The 23,853-nt window shown below is 46.7% G+C and overlaps 1 protein-coding gene across 2 annotated transcripts in view; it reads right to left on the minus strand.

Moving 5' to 3' along the window:
- The window catches only part of NTN4 (netrin 4), a 47,814-nt gene extending 40,281 nt beyond the window's left edge, over positions 1–7,533 (minus strand). Inside the window, exons 1-2 of one of the 2 annotated variants that reach the window (XM_053978865.1) lie at positions 7,464–7,533; positions 3,399–3,928 (exon numbers count right to left, since the gene is read on the minus strand). In XM_053978865.1, coding sequence (XP_053834840.1) covers positions 3,399–3,928; positions 7,464–7,521 — 588 coding nt within the window. In that variant the 5' untranslated portion in view covers positions 7,522–7,533. Of the gene's footprint in view, positions 1–3,398; positions 3,929–6,588; positions 6,895–7,463 lie in introns of those variants that run through there. The other variant, XM_053978866.1, reaches the window with a different exon arrangement.
- Positions 7,534–23,853: the final 16,320 nt, after the last annotated feature.

Raw genomic sequence — 23,853 nt, forward strand, 5'->3', positions numbered from 1 at the left:
ATCATGGCAAATTCTGATGAGAGAGGATTTTTGTCATAAGGCATCTAAGGAATGACTCATGATGATGAGGGCAGAATGCAAAAAGTCTGATCTTTCTCTTTAATAGAAAGTGAAGCAGATACACCTTTGACCCAAATTAAGATGGGTGATATATTGAAAAAAGGCCCTAAGCCCCTGAGTACTGTGGGGTTCTGCCCACTGCTGCCTTGAATTGGGGCTTGCAGGCACCATAACAGTCAGCAGAAATGCAGGTGGATCAGCACTGCCTGTTCTTTACAGAGGGTAAAACCAGAAACCACCAGCCCAACAAGCCGTTGTGTCTTCGCCAACCTCCAGTGATATTTTGGGGTGCGTCACCACCACCTGAGGCCTCACCTGAAAAAAACTGCTCATCCAAAGGGATAGACAGCAGTGAGTGATCTGCCAGCACCATGCAGAGAGACCCCACCATCCTGCAAAGTCCTGCAAGCCCTTAACGCCGTGCCCAGAAATGCACATGTGGCGTTGAAATGTCTGAAGTGTGAGAAAGCAGTACACAGACAGTGTGACACATGGTTTGGATCACGGGTTACAGTTGTTACATCACAGTTAAAAAAAAAAAATCTAAAAAGTTAAAAAAGAAACACAGTGGCACTCACAGAATTCGTAGTTGTGCTTTAAAGAAGATGAGTAATACCTTTCAGAGTAATGAATAATACCCTTCAGACGTGGACATTTTGGATGACTGCATATTTGAAACCACTGTTTCAAGTGAAATTACTGTTTCCATATGTCTGAAATTAGGTGCTACCAAAGTGGGAGTAAAGCACAACATAACTCCAAACAGAACACAAAACTCTGATGTTTCTTTAGGTCAGATACATGTTGCTATTGGCAGCTACTAGTAATTGCTGGAATGCAGCACACTGTAATAAATTAAATGTGATATTTGCTAAGCATGCAGGCTTGCCATCTGGAGAGCTGCTGCTATTACTTTGCAGGTAAAAAGTGGTGTTTAAGTGCAGGAAACTGAAGTGCACCATGTAAGCAAAATCTTCTAAGCTCCAGCCCCTTGGATGCAATATTTGTTTAAAACTTGGAACAAGTAAATGCTCTTGACTTTTATAGCTTCTTTGCAATAACACAGACTAAAGCGATGCCAAGAGAAGAGGTCCCACAGAAGCAAGCTCAGTACATAGACTCTCTTTGCAGCATGCTACTACAGATGCATCAAACACCACCAAATTACTTTTATTCTTGAGACAGGCATTGGTTTCTACACACAAGACCTTGATTCTACTGTCCCCAGATTGCACCAGCCCAGAGAAGAGCTTGCCTGAGGTCGGGATTTGTACAGGTTCTCTCCTGGCACAGCCCACATCCTGTGTGCAGGGACAGCACCATGCTGGTGTGCAGTGACCACAATGAAAACTGCACCAGGATGCTAGCAAGAGGGGACCCAAACCCAGTGAAGCAAATATGGCCTTGTAAGATGCCCTGGGTTTCTCATCCCTGAGTAAAAATCCCTGGAAAGCTAAAAAAGGAGCATGCAAATCATATACCCAAGAGAAGTCCCACTGGTTGGCAAGAGCTGTGGATTTCTCCATGTCCTCCATCACAGGCTGGCATAACTTTATGATTCAGGTGGTGGGACACAGAGGCTGGAACAAGTACTGAGGGCCTGAGAAATTCCCAGTGGTGCTCATACATCCTTCCTTTTGTAGGTCTTACTTCGTAGTTAGACCTGATTCAGAATCACAGAATTATTTGGCTGGAAAGAGACCTTCAAAGATAATTGAGTCCAACATCCCTGCTATGGGTAGGGACATATTTCAGTAGATCATGTTGCTCAAAGCCCCATCCAACCTGGCCTTGAATACTTCCAGGGATGAGCCATCCACAGCTTCTCTGAGCAACTTTTTTCAGTGCCTCATGACCCTCATAATCAAAAAAAGGTCCAATGTATAAATGTCTTATGTCCAATCCACAGTATAAAACTGTTGCCCCTTGTCCTGTCAGAAAAGGCCATGTTGAAAAGTCTTTTTCCACTTTTCTCATAAGCCCCCTTATATATTGCACTCTGAAAGAAAGTTTAGGCAGCTTTTTGGGGGCACAAGAAAAGGATGGCAAGAAAAGAAAGGTAGCACTTTTTATCACCATTTGATTTAAAATGTGATGGAATAGTTCACCCTGGATCTGTCTGACAGCTCTGGAGATCCTTGTTTCTCAGCTGATGAGAGCATGGAACAGCTTCTCCTAGAGCAAGACACTGGCTGCCTCCTGATGCACTTTAGTGGAAAAGCAGCTCCCAGTATTTCTGCAGAGAGTGGCTTTCTAGCCAGAGCATGGCTAGAGGTGGCCACAAATGATTGCAAAGGGGTCTGAACACGTGATTTTTCTCAACATGAATGTTGGTCTCCAAGGATCGGGCTTTCACCTCAAAACCAGTTCTCAGCAGATACTGCAACGATATAAGTGATCTCCGGATTCACCAACCAGATTTTATCATTTCTCTGCGTTAGGCCAGAGAGAAATTTTAAGTTTGATAAAGCTTTCAGGCAAGTTCATTAAATTAGGCCACTAGAGGGAGCAGCCTTTAAAGCCCAGAGCTGGTGACCCGGGATGCGTCCCCACGAGTGGGGAACAGAGGAGGGCGGCCCTATGGCCGCGGCTCCCAGGGGAAGCTCCCCAGCAGTAGGGGACGGAATTGCACATTGCTAAGAGTATTATTGGTAGCGCCTCCAAACGCATCACTTGTTATCTGCTGTTTCTGATACTGAAAATCATCCGACTTTCACATATATTTTTCTTCTTAGCAAATATGATTTTTTTCTTCATTTTTTTTCAAGTTCTTTTCACGTTAGTATGCACAGGAAAAAAAAGACAAGGTATAAGTTTTAAAATGACCTGGCTAACCTGGTTTATGGGAACCATACTTCAGTGTGTGCTGAGTAGCTACTTTGGTTATACGCTTACTTCTCAGTGAAGGCAGTCACTATTAAAAGTCAATCTGGTGATTATTCATTTTAACATAGTTGCATTTTGGTCAGACTTATTTGCATCACCTTAAAACCACACAACTGCAAGATCTGGAGAAAGCTGTCTAGAGTGACGTTCCCTTTGGCATTCCTGAGGAATTAGCAGCACGTGCCTAGGTTGCAGTTGTGTAGCGAGGTTCACCAGGCGAAAGGAAAGGATTTTTTTTTTTAAAGAGAGTGACTATGAAGGCAGCAAAGCAAGAGGCAGCGTGGTGCCTACATCATCTAGGAATGAATTACGTTAATTCGCCTTGTGAAATACGTGCGATGACAAGAGATGCCGGTGTAGTGAAATATGAAGTGCAAACACGGGTGCAGAGATTGCAGAGAGAAAGGGGGCTGGAGCGGGGGCTCTCTCTCGTCCCAGCCAGGCAGACTTACCTCTCCTCCAGTGCAGGGGAAGGGGCTCGAATATCTGGAAGTGCAAATGGCTCCTCTCTGCCTCACGTCATCCTCCAGCCCGAAGGTGGCCGAACAGTTAGCAGCAAAGTATTTGTAAGGCTTCCACGTCTCGCCGAAGTCCTGGGAGCGCTCCAGCACCATGGCAGCCGGCCTGGGCGACTTGAAGACCATAATCAAGTGAGTGAAGTAGAAGGCGGTTTCCAGGTCCAGGCGGATGGTCTCGCGGGTGGCATCCTGGGCCGCCTGCCACCAGGTGCGGGGCAGGCGGAACGGGGAGTCGGCCATGGCGGCGGGGGGGTGCGCCAGCCCCTCGTGGGTGCCGCTGCAGCGGCCGCACGAGGGGCGCCGGCAGCGCCGCTCCGCGTCCTCGCTGTAGCTGCAGAAGCGCTCGGCGGCGCGGGCGCCGCAGGACGTCTCGGTGCGCAGCGCCCGCCCGTGCGCCAGGTCGCCCATCCGAGGGTTGCAGGCCTTCTCGCAGGGACTGCTCGCTGCCGCCACGCCGCCCAGACCTGCGGGGCAGAGAGCGGGGGCTGGAGGCGGCTCCTGAGGTGGGAGCACCTCACCCCGTCAGAGCAGACACGTCCCGCGGCACGCTGCCCCCGCCGAAACCGTGTGCCGCTGGTACCCACCGAGCCCTGGAGGGGCTGTGGAACAGTGTGGCACTGCTGCTCAGCTTTCCCCTCTGTGGAGCTCATTGCCTCTATAAGAGCAAAAAAAGCCACCCCTAAACCTTTCAGGGTTTCCCTGCACTTGGGAAGATCCCTACCTATCAAGAGACGCAGAGCAGGCAGCTGATGGGGAGAGATGAGTACGCCCTGCCCTCCCGCCCGGGGCCACCAGAGCAGGGCTGAGGCTTCAGGGCCATGCCACCCATGCCCCGAGGCCTCCACAGGGATCCAGGCAGCCCTGGGGAAGCGGAAAAAGCAGAAGAAAGGCAAGCTGCCGCCAACGCAGCATGCTGCCATGAGGCCAGGAGACTGCCATGGGGGACAGCGCTGCTGCAACCCAACCCACCGTGCAGCACATCAGGTGTCAGGGTGTGAGAGACCACAGGAATATCACCTACCAGCAAAGACCTCAAGTCTTCACCGCCTTTCCCACCACTCCATCCCTATCCCAAATTTTCCCACAATCAGAAACTGCTGCTGACACCAGTGTTTAATTGTAGTAAAGGCTTAAGTTTGGAAAGGCTGTTGCTGGTGTGTGTAAATGAAAGAAAAAAAAAAGTTTTGGTTGAAATTATGCTGGCAAGCTGCCACACAGCTGAGGCTCTGTGGCTTTTGTTCAAGCTTTTCTGGAAATCCTGTCAATTTTAAAATCCACAGTTATAGAGTCAAAGAAAAATAAAATCACCATGGGCTTTACTGTGAAACCATGTAACTCTCACATGTAATCAATGTAACTCTTGGTGCAGCAATGCTTGATTAGGGGCTCTCCAACTTTTTATTAATAAACTTAAGAGTAGGTCAAAGCGGTATTTGGGGAATTGTTTAACATAAAAAAAAATCTCTGTTGACTTGGATGTGTGGAGGTCAAAGCATCTGAGGTGCATAATGTCTTCTTTATCATCAGGCCAGTCATACACAATCAGCTTTGTGCACCAATTAATGTCTTCTTCTTGGCATTTTTGTTATGTCTGAAGGTCATTTCAGTTTAGCATCCAATAAATCCTTTATCTGGGATTTATTTATTATATCTTTATTCAGCATTTGCCTACAGTGTCATAATTGCAATTAAGCTATATTATGCACTAGCAGTGCTAAGCCCTCCAAGCCTGATAGCATCCCCCATTTCTCCTGCTCCTCAGGAAGCACCCTGGATAAAAACCATTTTTACCACAAAAGTTCTATACAGGTTTTCTATAGTGTCTCCTCAGAACAGCTGTGGAGTGCTGTTTGCTATGCACCCAGTACAAGGCACTTCTGAATCCAGTCTCTGGATTTCACTGGGTAAGCCGTCTTGGGAAATTTTTAGTGAACAAGAAATGCTCAGTCAAGTTAGCTTCCTACAGTGTGCTGGTAAAGCTGTGTTGGAGATGACCTATAGTAACTGTGCAAAATATGTTTGCTCTAGAAAAGCAAACAAATAGAACTGTAAGGTCAATGTAATATCACCTACAACTCCTGAACATCCCTTTCAAAGCATTGTATAAACATTAACTAACCTACGTAGCTTTCCTGAGGGGTAGGTAAGTTAAGTGCTATTATCATATTATCAGTTAGGCTAGCCAGTAGTTGGCCTAATTTATGTCTTTGGCTGCTTTCCTGGATTCTTTGGCTTACGTGTAACACAGTGCACTTGGCCGCTACACAAATAGATGAACATTTACTGCAGTTCCCTCAGTTGTGCGATTGCAAAGCAGATTTGGGAAGTGGTAGGAAGAGCAGGGCTCAGTCAGCCCCATCCGACAGGTTGAGATTACTGTTTGTGTTCATCAAGTCCTTTTGTTTTTTGCACACCAGACTGCTGCCTCCAGGAATGCAGTGGAGGAGGACCTGGTCAATGGGAGGTTTCCCGTGACTGCAGTTGGTGGTAGGGCTGTCGTAGATGGCCCCAGGGCAGGGACAAGGCTCTGCCTAAGCCCAGCTGGGAGGCTTTGGCTACAAAATCCCATGTCAGACCCCGGGAGCTGAGAGTATTTGATTGCTCCCAGATCGGGGTATGCTCCAGCCCTGGTCATGCAGGGTCACTGACTGCAGCTGTCTTCGGGCCAGGCATTGAGGGTCCCTTCCTCATCCGGTATCAGATCTGGGGCATGGGACCTTGGCTTCAGCAGGGTTTGAGAAATGCTGCTGGCACATAGACTTGGGTCCCAGGGGCAGAAAAGGGGGAGAGGAAACCCCCTTTGAAAGGGTGTTTGTTTTCACTTGAATTGGAAAAGAGTTGCATGACCGATGCAGAGCACTTCATGTTATGAAAAGTGACAGCTTTCTAGTGTAACACTGGCTGCCACAGGAATTCAGTAAAAGGACAAATTGAGAGCATAGAGATTTCTATGCTGGCAGTCACAAGTTCACAAGTGGTCTGCCACAGCCCTGGAAAATGTGCTTTTCTCTATTGCACTTAATGCATCTGCCCAACTGAATCTTCCCATTCTATCTACTGTACATGCCACCAGACTGAGACCTTCAGTAATGAGTAAGAACATGCAGCAAGTACCATGACTCACCTGGGAAAACATCCATGGAAAATCATATGCTTCCTGCTTAAGCATTTTGGCAACACATGCCTTGTGATGTTTCGTTTATATCTTATGCCTGATTAAATGTTTGTTTCCCATCAGAGTTTTTTTCTTCTTTTTAAAAAAGAGATTTGGCACTCGGCTTGCACCCGGCTGAGGAAGCATTACGCAAACTGTTTATGCCCGAGTGTGTCTGCTGCGGGACCCCGCTGCGGGCAGCTCTGAGCGCGAAGTGTTTACGCTGCGGGAAGGGGCTTTGAAAACCCTGCCCGCCCTCCTCCGCACCCCGACGGCTCGGGGCACCGCCGCCTAAAGCGCCTGCGGAGCCCGCAGCGCCCCGCCACTGCCACCCGCAGCGCTCCGCAGCCGGGCCCCGCTTCCGCGGCATCCCCCGAAGCCCCGGCCCGAGCCCACCCGGCCTCGCCGACCCGCCGGAGGCTCCGCGGGCAGGGGCGGCTCCGCGCAGCACAGTGCGGTGCGGCGCGGCCGGACCCCTCTTTGTCTGCGGCGCGGGGGGGACGCGCATCCCGGTCCCTGCCTTTCCGCACCCATCCGCGCACACCGCGTACCGACACGCACCGCATGTGCGGACACACGCGCACCCAGCCTGTGCGCACATATATGCGTACGTAGAGGCGTACGTGCGTGTGTGCGGACACGTGCGTACGGAGACCGACGCGTGTGAGCACAGTGCGCACACGCGTCCGTGCGGTTCCCCGTGCGTGCGCACGCCCGCGTACTCCGCGCACAGGGGCGCGGACGCTCCAGCACACGCGCGTACCCGCACACGCACACGCGGCGCGTATCTACCTCGCACGCCCGCGGAGGACGGAGAACGCCGAGCGCGGCCGGTCACGACCCACCTGCAGCGGCGGCGGCGGCGCCCAGCAGCAGCAGCGCCAGCCGCATCCCGCGCCCCATGGCCGAGCGCCCCGTGGCCGCCCGCCCTGCGCGCCCCGCCGCCCCGCGGCGCGACCGGCCCCGCGCGGCATCAGCGCCCCGCGCGGCACCGCCGCCCGCCGCGCACCGCGCCGCCCCGCGCCGCCCGCCGCCCGCCGCGCAGCGCCCGCGCACCGCCCCGCGCCCCGCCCCGCCCGCCGCCGCCCTGCCCTCCCGCCCGCCCGCCGGGGCCGCCGCGCCGCGGGGGGCTGTTGCCGGTGCGCGGCCAGGCGCGGTACTGCAGCGGAGGGCACCCGTCCACACACACACGTACACACCCCCTGCCCCGTCCCCGCAGCACCAGCGGCTCCGCCGCGGCAGCCCAAGGCGGGCGGGCTGGTGCCCGGAGACGGAGAGAGATCCGCGATCCCCCGGGACAGGGGCTTACCCCTCGCCAATCCCCGGAGGCTTCGACTTCCGAGCCCGGGCGCGCTGTCAGGGCACAGAGGGTGGAAGTGAAGCTGCACAAGGCAGCCTTCCTCCGGCCCGGCTCTGTTTCAAACGAGGGACTTTACCGCAGGTAACCCCGGGCCGCTCAACTTTGAAGACGTTACTTGTTTTATCGGCTCTTCTGGTAACTGAGCGATGGAGCCACGTAAACGTGAGAGGATTTCCCTTCTTTCCTGGGACGTGGCAATCTATGGCTTAGCTCCCATATGGTCTGATAGATTCGATAGCACCAGTCACCATACTGCAACAGCAGTTTTGGGCTCTGAAAATAGGAAAAAACAGTTACATCCACTGTTTGCCATCAGACCTTTTTAGGTCTCAGAAAAAGACCATTAAGAGAGCAACGGTGGAGCACTTCTGAGCAGTCTTTTTTTTTTTTTTTTTTACTTACCTGAATCTAATCTGGGAGGCGAGCATGTTGCAAGAGCTACAAAATTCTACAATATGTCATTCTCTGCATTTTGAACTTGGACAATTTAAGAACAATTCTGTTTTCAAAAGCAGTGTGACAGTGTCTTAGGATTACCCCGCTGCCTCCTGTAATGCATTTAAAAAGAACCACACATTTTGAGCTGCTAGGATTATATCATCATCAAAATACTCACTGAAAAGTATTTAGTGCATAATCATCTGACTGGACAGTGTTATCTCTATGTCTTTACCTTAAAAGGTAGAGGAAGGTTTTTTTGCCATATTTCCAATTTTCAGTGCTGAGTTACATGCCACAGGGAAGCATTTTGCCACTGTCGTTTTTTCTGCCCTCCAGGTGAGAGCTTCTAGACAGGGACTTCTAGCCCCCAGGCAGCTGTTGAGTCCCCATGGCTACTTGTGAGCTACTCAGGGGCTTTTCCTGCAGCCTGACTGTCATGGTGTGGGATGCTTCCACACATCTGAGCCTCCTTATAGCAGTGACCACAGAGGTAAAGGGTGTTCCAGAGGCTTTCTGCCTTGCATCTTTCAAAATGGTGATGTATAGCCAAGGAATCACACAGGGGTTTGTGTTGTTACAGACAGGTTGCAGCAGTCACATTCTGTAGGGCTGGGAAATGAAAAGCCACAGGTGGGGAATTTATCTCCATTGCAACTCATAACTCATAGTTCCTTCTACATCGACAGTGCCAGGTGGTAAGTCTGCTGTAGGGTGATAAGTCTGGGTGGACCTGAGCAAGACCTCACACTACTGTGTCAACCCTTTTGGCATCAGGAGCACAGAGCAGGTTGAGGTCCATATGCAGCAGGAGTAGTTTTCTTGATAGGGCAGAAGACAAGACCTGACAGGAGTAGAGGATGGCTCTGGAGAAATCCCTGAGTCAGGAGGGAGGGAGATGATCTGGACAGAAAAATGGCAGAACAAAAATTTTGAAGGAGGTGAATGGTGCTATCACAAGCTGGAGAGAGAGAGAGTGCAAACAGGCTCAGGCTTAAACTGGAAGAGGGAAGAGCAGTGTCCAGTGAATGGAAATGAGTGGTGTGGTGTGTAATTGTGGGGATAGGAGAGGGAGAGAGCATGTGCTCAGGACAAACTCACAGCATTGTCAGAGCAGGAGGTTGGATATTGCTGAAACAGATTAATGGAATAGAAAACTGGAGAGAATAAAGGACAATTTCCAGATAACCTCAGAGATGACATCCCAAAGTCATCTTAGGTATCCATACATTTGAGAGCTTGATGGCATGATCCCACTTCTTTGAGATGCTGCCTGGCTCATGTGCCTGGCTCATGTGCCTGGCTCATTTAGTCTAAGAGGACTAAATAACTCAGCTGCACTTTCTTGCGTATCAGCTCTGCTCTTCCTAGAGGAATTTGTTTTACTTGTTGGAGGCCTTACAGTCTGCCACTTGGGCCATGGGAAACTCTTATCCTCCTGCACCCCTTTCCTGGCTCCTGGAGGGTCCATGGGACCTGCACACACCTGCAGCCATGAGTGCACCCAAGCCTGTGGCTCAGTGAATACAGCCTGGGGAGCTATACATCACCACAAACTGTGGGCATCTTCCCAGGACAGGTGCTCTTGTCTGCTGCTTCACAGGGCTGCTGGGAGTTCACCAGGAGGTTAGAAGGGCACAGAGATGTTTCAGCACAGTTTTATTTCCTTTATCAGTCAGTGTTGCCTCTTGAGTTGCCAGAAGAAGAAAAATCACTTATTTGAGAGGAGGCGAATGTACGCCTCTCACCAAATTTCTTCAGGATCATGAGCTTTTGGGTTCATACTGTACTGCTAGTTAAAGAAGAGCAAGAGTTTTTTACAGCTGTCATTTGATAGTTCATCATCACCTTTCACTGTGAGGGTGGTGAGGCACTGGAACAGAATGGCTTGGAGAAGTTGTGGATGCCCCATCACTGGAAGTGTTCAGGGCCAGGTTAGCTTTGAGCAACCTGGGCTTGTGGAAGGTGTCCCTCCCCATGGCAGAGGGTAGATGCTAGATGATATCTGGCCCCTTTCAACCCAAGCCATTCTGTGATTCCATGATTCCTGCAGTGTGGCTGTAGGTAGACAGGTAGATGGAAAGGCTCAGAATGTGAAGATCACCTGCCTGGTGTATGCATTTCTCAATTCTATGTAGGAAGTCTTTAAAGGTAATGACATTCCATCAACAGACGTGTCACAGTAAGTGTGAAGGAAATAATCAGGGATGACAAGCCTGGAGGCATGGCCTCTGCCTTCTCAGAGATGCTGAGGAGGTAACCTGAAGGAAGGAGCCAGCTGCCTTGGCAGAGGTCCCCAAAGGCATGATGCTATCCCTGGGGAGTGGAAGCAGAAGCCTTTTGGTCTTGGTCTTATCTGTCAGTGCAAAATCCCAGCACTGAATCGTGTGAGGAGAGATGATCCTCAGTGAATCCCCTCCCCAAGCACCCTGCCAAGGGTAAGGATGAGATGGGAGTAAAACTTTCAAGTCACTGTATGAAGCTAAATTTAGAATCAGACCACGGGCGACGGGGTGGGGGGGGGCAGAAATACCTCACCCAGTTAGAGCCACCTGGTTTAGACTTTTGTCTAAAAAGTCTAAAAATGAAAAAAATCTCAAAAATTCAAAAGATCAAACTTATTTTTAACTAGAAGCTTGTTCAAAGATCAGCATTTTGTCTGTTGGCATCTGTGTAAGTATGCAGAACTCCTGTTACAGTTTAACTGGAGGCCCTTGGGGTCGGTGCAGTCCTTCAGACATGCCTGACTATTTTAAGTGGTGTGACGTGTGCTGTTTGAGCCTGCTGGTTCATTCACTGCTCCTCCACCAACTGGACATGGCCTGCTCAGTGCTGTGCACGGTGTGGAGGTGCTACCCAAACAGAGCATCACAGTTTGGTGGGGAGGTGAGAGGCTGGATCAGAGCAGTCTCTGCCAAGCAGTGTAACTGCAGGGCAGCAATTCCAGCTGAACAATTACCTATGTGTTTTAGCTCTAGAGATGCTTACTTTTAGTTTGTGAATTATTTTTCGTTGAGGGACCCTTTCAGTGTCCTCTGGGCAGGACTGGATGTATCTCACTCTGCTCAGCAGTAGAACTGGTCCTGTACTGTGTAGGATTTGGTGATGTTACTGTTTACATGGATTAGCAGTCCTACTGATTTCAGAGAAAATTTGGTTGATCCAGATCTTGTGGCTGTTGCAATTTTCAGGAGATGATCCTCTCTGCTAGCTATGAACGGAGGTTGGTGTACCATGCACACATTTAAACATGTTAGAAGAACTTTGTAGAAAGGAATAGAAATTTGTTTCAATAAAAAATACGGTTTTGATTTAAAGCCCACTGAAGTCAATGGAAGTTGACAGCTGATAAGTGGATTTTGGATGGGGTCTGAAGTCACCTCCGACCTCTCTATTGTGGTACTACATCTTTAATTCTTCCTATTAAAACACCTTGTTAACTCTTGTACTTCTCCAATTTTTTTTTTGCAAATCACTGAAAATCTTCCAGCCATCATCCAATAAGCAACAAAAACCTTTCACTGACTCACGAGATTTTGAAACAACTTGATTCCCAAGTTTTCTGTATGAAAATAAACCAAAGGAAAACCCAGAGCAAATGTTACTGATTAAAGCTCCATATTCACAGTGCCACAGAATCACAGACTGGGTAAGACTGGAAGGGACCACAGTGGGTCATATGGTCCACCCTCCCTCAAGCAGGGTCATCCTAGAGCAGATTGCACAGGATTGAGTCCAGACAGTTCTTGAATGTCTCCAATGAGGGCAACTCCAAAGCCTCTCTGGGCAATCTGTTCACGTGCTCTGTGATATGCCAATTCCTGTTAAAGATGAATTATTAAACATGACAATACCCTAGAAACAACTGGAGAAAATGAGGGAGCCAAAGTGCCCTTACCTTGCCTTTTACCCAGTGACTGATTTAACTTTTTGGAGCCAAGTATTTTGCATGCTCGACCAGTGTGCATATAAGAATGGGAGCACTCTCATGGGATTTATGGAATTCAATGTAATTGAAAGTCAAGTCACAGAGTGATTATACAGTGATAGTGCTATTCTTCAGATGGAAGATGTAATGTGGATAGAAAACATCCTATTTCTGCCAACAACTAGGAAAAAATGCAAAGGGTCAGTCAGGAACCTGAAAAAGAGAGGAAGAAGAAATCCTGGAGTTACTCACTGCACTTCACATTTTATGTGAGGGCAAAACTGGGACCATGACAGTCTCTTGGGTAGACTTCTGCGCCTGGCACATAGTGCTAAACCCCTTCATTAATCACAGGAAAACCTGTTTGCTATCTAGTCTGGTAAAGATTTGAATCCTTGTTACTCTGTGTATAGCATTGGTCCTTTTAGTGTGGGAATGGATCTCCCCACTCCAGTAAGTGTTCATCACCTGGTTATGAAAGCAGGTATTGCTTCTACGTACAGTCCTCTCATGGGAGGGACGAGAGGGTTAAGGCTGTTTCAGGTATCCAGGAGGTCCAATAGCTGCTACACTTCTCTGACTAGCAGCACCAAAATGCCTTCTGACAGGGATTTGTTTTAGGAAGAAAGGTCAGTCCCAAGTCCACTGCTGCAGGGGATTGCCTGGCAGTGCACAAGGCTGGATGAAAGTGCATTAAATTCTCTACATCCACTGCTATAAAAACCCCAACCTCAAACTCTTTTTTCAATAATACTTTTTAAAGGCTTTGCCATCTTTCTGGAAGGGTGAGTTGGTGTTTCATTCTCCAAGCCATAATAGCTCAAACCCCACATCAATTGTTTTTCATGTGCAGCTGTTTTTTATCCACAAGCCATGGCTCCAGGCATTTTGAGTTTGGGTTTTTTTTCCCTTTCTCTCTCCTTCTCTTTTTAATGTTCATTTTGGACATTAAAGCAGGAATGAAGGGGAACAAGCTAATCTGCCCATGCTCCATTTACAGGGGATTCAGGAGGAAAAAAAGCAAAGTAAAAGACAGAAAGAGATGGGGAGGACTTGCTAAAGAAAGAAAAGTGTTGGTAGGCAGTCAGCATAATTTTTTGCAATAAGACCTGTGCTTGCTGGACTATTGCTCTCAGTATTTTCTTAGGTCCCACATAACCTCTGCCCTTCCTCCTCCCCTTCTTTTCTGGGTAATTGATATGCAAATATCAAGACCAGGATGAAATTTAAATGCCATAGAAACCCACAGCATCAACGCTTTCTATGTCAGTTCTCTGTGTCCTTCAGGCTACAAATTATTAGGAGGATTAACCTGCTGGCTGCTTCCTGAATGCCACCTCTGCCAACTTCAGCGTCTAGTCAGCAGAAACACTCCTGGCAGCCAGGGAGAGCGGCGAGGCGGCGAGAGGTGGCTGCGATGCTGAGAGAGCTGGCCACAGCCAGCAGCGTGGGGCAGGCGGTGGGACGAGACTGGGCACAGCCCTCCCAGGCCCTCACCCTGGCTTTGGTTCAGCCCTGGCACCCAATCCCCAAGCCGGGAGCAGAGTGCCAGAGGAAAGCCCAGCAGCCAGCAGTAGCCACCGCAGTGGGATGTGGGGCTGGAGGAGTGGGCTGTGGATACAGAGAGAAAAGGATTAGCTGAGGAAATCTGCTGTCACCTGTCCCCTACCCTCCAAGCCGCAAGTTGGTCTGGACCTTTGCCTTGTGTTGGAAAACCATCAAGGGTAAGAGTTGGCACATCTTTCACCCCCAGGAAACACCTGGCTGGCCATGGGATACCACAGCATGTTTCTCAACTCCTGATGTGGGAAAGACCCTTGGCATTGCTGTACCTCACCACTGGTGTAAGGTGAGCAAACCCCCAAAGCTGGGGTTCAGGGTGACTGAGGGAGGGGGCCTCCGCCAGCGGGTGTTATTACGTGTATGGACACAGAATCCATCATGCTGTGCTTCCCTCTGTGCCTTTTCCAGCAGGAAAGGAGGGCAACACAGCTGTGTTTGCTCCCACCTCTCAACCAGGACGTCTGTCAGGAGGACCCTTTTGTGGGACCTTGGATGTATTGGACATAGATATTGGTGAGGCCATGCCACCCTCTTTGGCGTCTGCTCTTTACTTTTTGCTTCAAACTGTGAGCATCATCCTTCTGTGATCCTTCTCAACTCTACAGTGCTGAGCAGTCCAGGCATCCTGGGGACTCTCAAAGCATTCAGCTCTTCCCTGGTGGCCTGATCAATGGGAATTTGGTACTGAAGTGCAGGAACAAGCCTATTGCACTGCACCTTACAGAAAGGTAATTTAGCAGAGACAGCTGCAGGGACTTCCAGTTGCAAACACAGAATGAATTTAGAAAACCAGCTTAAAATCTACCTAAGCTAGCCAGGAGTAGGCACTGGATGATCAGGGTTTCCTCCAGGACAGTGACTTGTTGCTGAACCTGCTTCCCCAGTGGGACTGATCAAGAACTGCACTACATTTGAATTAAATGAGGTTTAATAGCCTTCAGTTACAATCACTACTCATGCGGAGGAAAGATGGTATTAGCAGAAAGCAAGATGGGAAAAACATGCCTCTGTCTGCCTGATCAACAGGATGAGCAAAGAAAATCTGACAAATTCAGTTTAGAAATGCTCAAACAAGCGTTTGGCAGTGGTTTCATGGCAAACTTAGGGAGGGTTAGGCAGTTTTAAATCACCCCCTTCAGGCATTCCAGATCAATTTAAATAATGACCATTTATCAAACATGGCAATAAAGGTAGCATTTAGAGAAAGCACATTACTCTTTCATGATCCCATTGGACTCCATCGAAAAAGAAACAGAAATGATTGTCAGACAACATGTGAAAAAACATTGATTAAAAGATTTCACTTGATTAATGAGCTGCTGGAATAGAAAGTTCCTCCCAGCATCTAAGAAGTACTGTGAGCATTGGTCCCCTCTTGAGCCTGAGTCCCTCTGGCAGCAGTGCAAGGGCTCCCACCCTGCTTGCTGCAGGACATGCAGTGCAGCCTCCAAAGGCAGGCAGAGCCCCATGCAGAAGTGATGGGGAGTTTGTACCGACTAACCAGTGGCAAAGATGGAAGAAGCCACAGTCCTGAGTTGTGACAGCACAGCTGGGGAGGGCAGGGACATGACTGGCTGTCCTCCTCCTTCCCCCTCTGTGTAACAGAGACTCCACAAAAATATGACAGAAATGATGCCTGTCCTGTACTGATGGGAAAGCTCTCTTGACAAGGAGGTGTGTTGCAGAAGGTCTATTTTCCCTCCTTTCTTTGAAAAACAAAGTATCTGCATCTAGGACATCAGGAATAATCCAAGGGAGCCACAGTCCCCATCAGAGGAAAATATTGGCCATGCACCATGGGGTGCAGTGGAAAGATCTAATGCTAGAAAGAGCTCATGCTAATTGAGATACTTTCATTGCAGTAGGACTTCATGATGCAGGTTACTGGGTGTGAGCGTCACTGAGTGCTGGCTGGTGGAAAATACACCTTCAAAAGAGAATTACTTCTGTATGCCTAACATGCATCCAGCAGATTATCTGGAGTATATCATGTAGTCAAATGAATTAGCTTCAGTTGAAGTGGAAATGGAAGAGCCCTTCTCTCTTTAAACAGAAAGAGCTCCATAAATGTGGAATGTGCTGTGTGCATACTGTTGTAGCACTATAATGTAGCAGAGCTATGGATTCATGTAACTTGTGTGTTTACTCTAGTCACCCTTTGGCTGCTTTCAAGCTTGGATCACTAGGGAGCTTTTAAACATCATTTTTTATAGGTAGTTAAATACAACAGCCCTGGTTGTTCAGTGTGTCTGGACGTAGAACACGTACAGAGTGGGAAGATGGCCAGAGAGCCAGCCTAAGTAACACTATTCCCAGCTGCCTTGCTCCTGCATATGTTAAAGATGCCAGGGGCCTCATGACTTTTGCTCTGGTTGAAAATAGAGCAATTAGCTAAATTACCCTGTATTAAGCTCTTGCTTACAGCCAGCTTTGGTACCTCTAAGCCACGCTGCAGGCAGCAGTGAAGACATGAAATATCAGCATGGCCAGAACAAAGCCTGATCATCTCTGAGAGAGTCCTCTGGGGATTCTCCATCCTCCTCAAAGCAGCTCAGATTTCCAGGCCCTGGTGTGTATGCCTGTGATCCTACTACATGCAGCAGGAACATGGGGATCTGGAGACATTTTGTAGTAGATAGTAGTAAAGTGACTGATTTTTACCCCAGGATATGCTAGCTGTGCACCTGTACCAAAGAGGTTTGGGAGGAGCTCTCAGAGAAGAAAAAGAAGTTGAGGCAGCTTCAGTCTGCACAGCCTCTTCTTACCAGCTGATCTGGTAAATTCACAGGAAGAACAGAAAATACAGCTGCTATAGAGCTGTGAGGCCTTAAATGCCCAAAGCACTTCTGCAAGTGGGCTTAGGGCACTGGGAACTATGGGGGAGTGGAAGGGGCTGCTGTTCCTACATGCAGCCAGATGCATTAGTTCATCTACATCTTTTAGCAAAGGCCTATGGAATCCTATGAAAACATATCAGCAGGCAAGACTTCTTCAGGTTTAAACTCATGAAGGGGAACTTCAATATATGGTGGCTTAAAATCACTTTTGCTGGGCAACAGCGAACTCCTTCAAGTGCCATGACTCAGTGCTGTGACTGTGCCTGGAAGGGGAGGAAAAAGGTCACAAACAGGGACAGATATCAGCCAGATTCTTCGTTTGTATGAATAAGACCATTCTATCAACAGCCCTGACCATCTTGCTCATAAGGGTATGCTAATTCTGTGGGGAACTGGAACTCTTTTACAGTATTTTTGGAGGAGTTTGCATGCTTAGACTAGGATATACAAAGAATGAGGGGATTTGCTCTCTTTTTGCTGTTGCTTTTGACCTGGTTCCCTGCCCAGGTGTGCTGTTAAGCCTTAGATGGGATCTCTGCTTGGGGTCAGCTGGCACAGCTGCTCCTTAAGGTTTGATTGCTTCTGATGCTTACATTGGGAAGACTCAGCTTGTTCATTAGAGACTGAGACTGCTGAAGTTCCCTGGCATACATTAGATGTCAATCCTCCTGGATTTCCAAGCTGTCTTAGTGGTGGGCCCCTGAAACCACTGAGAGCTTGGGTGCTTCTGTAGCACTTCTAGGCCATGGAAGACCTTTTGTTTTAAAGAAAAACCAAACCACTACCGAGGACTGAATTAGTAGCTATTTTTTCAGTTCATCATCTGATCAGAAATGTGATTGTCCTTTTTTTGGATGACCTCTCAGTAAACCAACACTAATCATACCATTCTTATTCCTGAAATTAAACTCTGAACATCATTGATTTTTTGAGCAACTTTTCTTAGATGTTGCTTTTGACTATGGTGCCTGAAAATTTTCCTATTTGCCATGCTCAGCATGCTGAAATGCCAAGCCCCCAAAGGAGCTAAAGCAGTGAAAAAAGGCCTCACCAGTGAACAGCAAAGTATTGGTTTGAGTCCTGGGCAGAATTAAACCTCCTTCTTGGGAAAACATCCTAACCAAAGATCTGTTGTGGGCTGAATTATTATCAGTGTTGATTTTTTTTTTTTTTTCCTTGCTAATTGAGGTTTCTTTAGCAAGTTTCACAGGCTGCTGCTGCATGGAGATTGTGCAAGAGAGGATGACTTTATCACCTGCTGCTTTGGGCACCACATTAGGAGGAATGGCTCACCCTTACAGTGATACATATCCAAGTGCCAGGTGAATGTGTATGCAAAGGCTCACAGTGTCAGCAGAAGCAATGAAAAGCAGCACATCCCAAAACACCCACCACAACCCAAAGCAGTGTGGCAGGAGACAGGGGTCTAAATGTCTGCAGGTAGTGAAAAGGCTTGAACTGATGCATGATGGATGCTCTGGTATTTCAACTGGGATGACACCAGCAACAGTCAGTGTTGATACCATTGCTGCTTAAATTTAAACTTTTGCTGCTAACACAAATGAGTCCTAAAAATTGCTGTGAACATTATGAAAAGGTTTATCCTAGTATTTCCAGATCATTCTTTCTTATTATAGCTAAACCTATGTCCTTAACCCAAAAATATTTTCTGCTACTCCAAACTGCACCTCTCAGTCAATGAAAGCTTTGACAGGGATGTTTTTTCCTCCTTGTCATGAACTTATCAGCTGAAACACATGCTGTATACTTTAAGGAGAAAAAATGGTCTATTTGGGCAGGAATATAAAATTAAATGAGATTTCATTTCTATTGTTTCCTTCTTGCTCTTGTTGTTTTCTTCCTTACTCTAAGTTCTTCCTGAGTCTCAAACTTGCTCTGCTTTTCCATTTACAGCCTAGATCCATCCTTTATTTCCTGCCATCATGACCTTTAATTCCCTCCTGTTAAAAAAATCAGTTCTACTCTTGCAGCCTACACCTGATATCTGTCTTATCTTCCCTGATCTGTCATTCATACCCACCCACTTCTCTCATTGCCCTTCTGCTGATATCTTTTTCTTACAAAATTAGTATAAGATTGTGTGCAAGAAATTATCCCTAAAGAATACAAGACAATAAAGGAAACGCTTAAACATGACAGACTCCACTCTTCTGGGTCATTATAGTACCCTTTTGTGCTATAAAGCAGGAGTCCAAAAGCCAAGATATCTGCAGAATGAAAAAAAAATGACAGTCACTCTTTGTGTTTCCTGTCTTTACAAAATAAGTCTAGACTTCTTAGAAAGTGTCCATTGAGAGCTTTGAGACCCCTCCTTCACAGGGCAAGCACAGTGACTGCAGTGACAAAGTGACTATTGTGTTAGCATCTGAAAACAACAAAGTCCAGCAGTGCAGTGGCATGTTTCCACTATCACAACCATAAAATCTCTGACAGACAAACATGGGAGTAGTCTTGGCTTTGTAGGAGCAGTTGTGCAGATTGTAAACAAATTCCCTGATAATCTCCACTTATCTCCAATCTTGCTTACTGGTTGGATTCGCAGAGTGATTCTGGCACATGAGAATGAGATTTCCTTCAATGACCACTAAACAGGAGCTCTGCTCCAGGTGAGCATCAGCAGCACCCAGGGGCACCAAGAGGATCACACGAGTGACCTGTCCTTCAGGTCAGGCCATTAGAGTCCTATAAGCCATAAGCATGATAGGGACATTACAGTCCAAAGAAAACCCCTTGGACAGATATGGTAGAAGCTGATTTGACATAAGAGATCCATCCAGCATGATGAATTACCTACCCTACCTGTGTCATGACCTCTCTAGTCCCATTCCTGGGCACTTTCTCCATCTCCTTACAGTGTGCACAGACAGCTCACTCAGGAAAATATGGACAAGAAGGTGGCAGGATGCCTAAAAGGAAGATGACAGGATACTTTGATTTGCAAAACTTCCGTCTGCTTGTGGCTCCAGTCCCACTGGAAATTGCATTCCTAGTTATTTAAGTACCGCTAAACCGTGGTCAACCCTACTCCTTTAGCTTGAGTTTTATGACTCAAGGGGGATTAGGCTGACTGCCCTCCAATAACCCAGGCAATGAATTAATGGTCCTTTTGCCCTATGACCTCTTTTGTAACAGAAAAGCTCCTTAGAAAGGGCCTAGAGGTGTGTTCACCAACTTGGGAACCCCACTGTTGGAAAGATGCTGACGTGCTGATGGGATTCATACAAGAACGGGAGGAAACAAAGAGGGAGGACAGACCTCTGCTAGAAGCACAGACAATGAAGCCTAATCTGGCTGAACAAGGACTGGAGAGAAACCCTGGTAGTAAATGAGTCATAGTATCGTTGTTCAAGGCAGTATAGTGTGCAGGTGTGCATAGAAAAGAAAATCATAACTGAATGCCAGGAAAAATTAAATGAAATACAGAATGAAAGAACAAATTAAAGACGTTTAGGGGATTTCCAATTCCATTAAAAACATAATAATGGATAATACAAGGACATCACAGCACTGTAAGAGTGAGACATATCAGAGATTTCTTTTCCCATGTCCAGTTTCTATATCTTTACAGTCCATAAAACAGAATGTGCTGCCCTGCAGAGCTAAGATTTTTTAGAGAAGCAAATAAACACATACATAGCTGCATATGAATGAAGAGACTGTAGCAATAGACAGGACCAAAAACATTTTTAAGACACATAGCAGACACTAAGCTCTGGGGAATATCTCTAATTATGGTAAAATAATTTGATTTCATAGTTTTCCATTCTGAGCTTACTTGGCCCTTCACCAGATCTTGGCCGTTCTCAGAGATGGGACATTGAATGATTGAATTATGACTGAGATAATATTCTCTTTGGTTTGAAAGAAGAAATCACTGGAAAAGGATGAAGACAGATAAGCAATGCTTAAGAGGAAATTTCAGAAAGATTCAGGAGTTATTAAGGATGGAAATATTTTTATAGCTTTGTGATTTTGGCATTGGACAAAATTTTAAATACATTCCTGACAGATGAGATACTGAAACATCTGGAGACATATGACCTGATACAAAGCCACTTACTCACATTTCATATAGGATAAATTTAGACATTTCTAACAGCTGGAGTGACTGTGAGACTTGGGCAGGGCCATGGATGTAAGCTCCCAGAAGTTCAGCAAGGAAACAGACTGACAGCCGGACTGAAGACCAGGGCTTCACTTCATCATTGTCATGGGGAGGATTTTCCAAGTGCAAGGGGATTCGAGGAGGTAACAAAATTTTCCTTATGTCCTGAAGAGACCACTGCAGATCTGGGTGGTGGGAATGAACTGCTACTGCTTCTGTAGGCCAGTGACATCCTAATCCCCCTATAGATCCCTGGCTCAGAAATGTCTGCAGGAGGTTACAGACTGAAATCTGAAATCTGCGGTCTGAATCCCATCCACCCCCAATGCACCACAGAAAAATGCTGATTTGGGGAGAGGGTTTCTAACAATGCTGGCAGGGACATGAGGTTGCCCCACGTCCCTTTTTCATGCCAGGGTCAGGCCATAGGCTGTAGCAGCCTTGTGTAACCAGAGCACTGCAGCACTGTGCCCTGCAACAGAGGGGACAGCCAGGACAAAGCTCGGACCACAGGCTGGGAGGTATTTTGGCACCTTACTGCCCTTGCCTAAATAAGACATCTGAGCTTCTGGAGGCCAGGCAGGAGTGGGAACACTACGGGACAAACAGCTCAGATTTTTAATGGGTTTAAAATTGGTTTGAAATCAAAGAAGATGAGATCCATTGATCCAATGTCGACTGACGTTCTTGAGAGTCAGCCAAGAAAAACAAGCTGCCATTCAGAAAGTCACTGAAGAACAAAGGACAGAAGTAGGAGATGAAAGGGGGAATGGAAAAAAGCGTGAAGCCACTATACATGTATCTCACAGAGGTCTGCCATGTAAGCACAAGTGTCTAGTGAGGTCAGCTAAAAAGGGATATTTCGTTCCATAGAAACCTGTTGATGTGTTTGAAATGTCTCTTACTTAACTAAGAAAATAATTTCTGATTTCTAAGCACATTTGAAGACATGAATTCTCTTTCCAGACTGGATGGATACAGAACAGTTCTGTGATTTGATATGATTTAAAATTAATTAAAGGGGTTATTTTTCTTTCTCTACCCATTCTCCAATGTATAAAGCAATATTGCATTCATGTTTGCTGATCTAAACTGAAGTTTCTCCCTTACCCTGTGGTCTTTATTTCTCCTTTCTAGTGTAGAAAGGCCAGAGAAAAGAAAAAAGCAAAAATGTAAGTGGCTTGGGTTTTTTTCTATCGGGGCTTAAATAAAAGAATTTTTATTCTATTATGAAACCACTTTTTAAAAGTCATTCCACTAAAAAATCTGTTCTAAAATGTTCCACAGAAAGTAATACTCATTTTGGTCTCCTGCTTTATTTAACATACAGTATGTTCCTCATTGCTGCAGCGACACATCACTAAATCTGAGCAAACTTCACTATTCTTTGAAAGGCGAGGAGATGTGGAGCACATTTTTTATACATTTATTGAACTGGTATAGAGACATAATTAAAATAATCAAACTATCCCAGCTTGCCAAAGAAGACAGAGACCGACCCAAAAGCACAGGTTCAAAACGGAGCTTGGAGAAAAGCCAGCAGTGACTCAGATCACAGTTGCAAAGGGACAGTGATTATATTTTCTATCTTGGGACAATGCTTTTTTTGATGAGTAATTGTGTGGGTTTATTTGTGGCCTCCTACACACAGAAACTCTGTATTTTGAGAAAAGCAATGTCCAGTGGGATTGACACTGAACTGTCTGATGGCAAATTTTAGTGTTCAGTGAGCAGCCACAATTGTTTATATTTTTGAAAGTAAGAATGCATATGAATTTTGGGTTTCTTTCCCTCACTTAATTTTCAAGATTATTCTGAACAGTAGACTAAAGGACAATCTCCCAAACCCAGCAACTGTTTTGTGTATGTCCACATAACAACCATAATATTCACAGTGTTGCTGGGACACGTGCTGTCTTTATGGGCTCTTCGTGTAAGAATTTTAATTTATCCAAAGTTGAAAGTGTAAAGCTTGTGCTAGCTTGTTCCAAAGACCTTTTGTAATATTAACTGAATTATGTCAAGTATTTTCTGTCAGCTATAAGATTTGTCATAAATCACAAAAAATCTTGTAATAATGTAGGTCTGAGCATTATGTCTCCAAAAAGCCCCTTTCATAATGGGAAATACTGTCTTATGCTTTTTCATGTCTTTTTTTTCCTCCCTTCCCTTGGGCTGTGCTTTTTTCTTTCTTTTGTCCTTTCTAGGGAAATTAGAGCTTTCCTTTGGACTAACTGGAGAAAATCAACCATTTAAATTCTCTGTTTGTACCTTCTTTATCTCCCTGTAATAGAGGCAATTTCCTTTCATCTGCACAAATATTTGGTACACTGGACTCTCCATTTACCATTTAGTTTCTCCTCAGTAATTTTCCACTTGAGATCTTTTAGCAAAGATGGACATAAGTGAGCTTATGAGAAAGACGTCTACATACTGGGAAGATCTGGTTTAGAGCCAAACCCATCTCTTGTAAATGAGCAACACCTACAATCATCCAGCCCCAAATACCATAACCAGGAATACTGCCTGTTGGAGCAGATACTCCTAACATAAAGAGATCTCCTGGATGTTACTTTCCTTGCATATTCTTAGGAGGTTCAGGGCAGAAGATGTTCTTCCATTGGCACCAGGATGTCCAGAGCAAAGGCAGGGAAGCTGAGTTGGGCCACATGCCCATTTTCAAAGGTTTATTCTCCTGGGCAGTGCTCATTGGTAGGCCAGGGCTGTGCACTTTCATCCTGACGAAAGAAGATGCTGGCAACTAAACAAAGCCAGCAAAGGGCTGTCTTTGATGAGGGAACCCGTCTAGGACCAGCTGATGGGAGAGGCTGTGTCCCTGAGAGCTGACATTTCCACCCTTCAGTCACTCAAGACAGGCGGCAGCTTTGGCTAAGCTGCACAGAGCAGAGTCACTGAGAGATGGCTACATTTACTTGCTTCAGACCAAATCATGAAAGGAGCAGCTGCTTCAACCTCTTCAGTT

Source organism: Vidua macroura, chromosome 5 (genome assembly GCF_024509145.1).
Source record: "Vidua macroura isolate BioBank_ID:100142 chromosome 5, ASM2450914v1, whole genome shotgun sequence".
Lineage (NCBI taxonomy): Eukaryota > Metazoa > Chordata > Aves > Passeriformes > Viduidae > Vidua > Vidua macroura.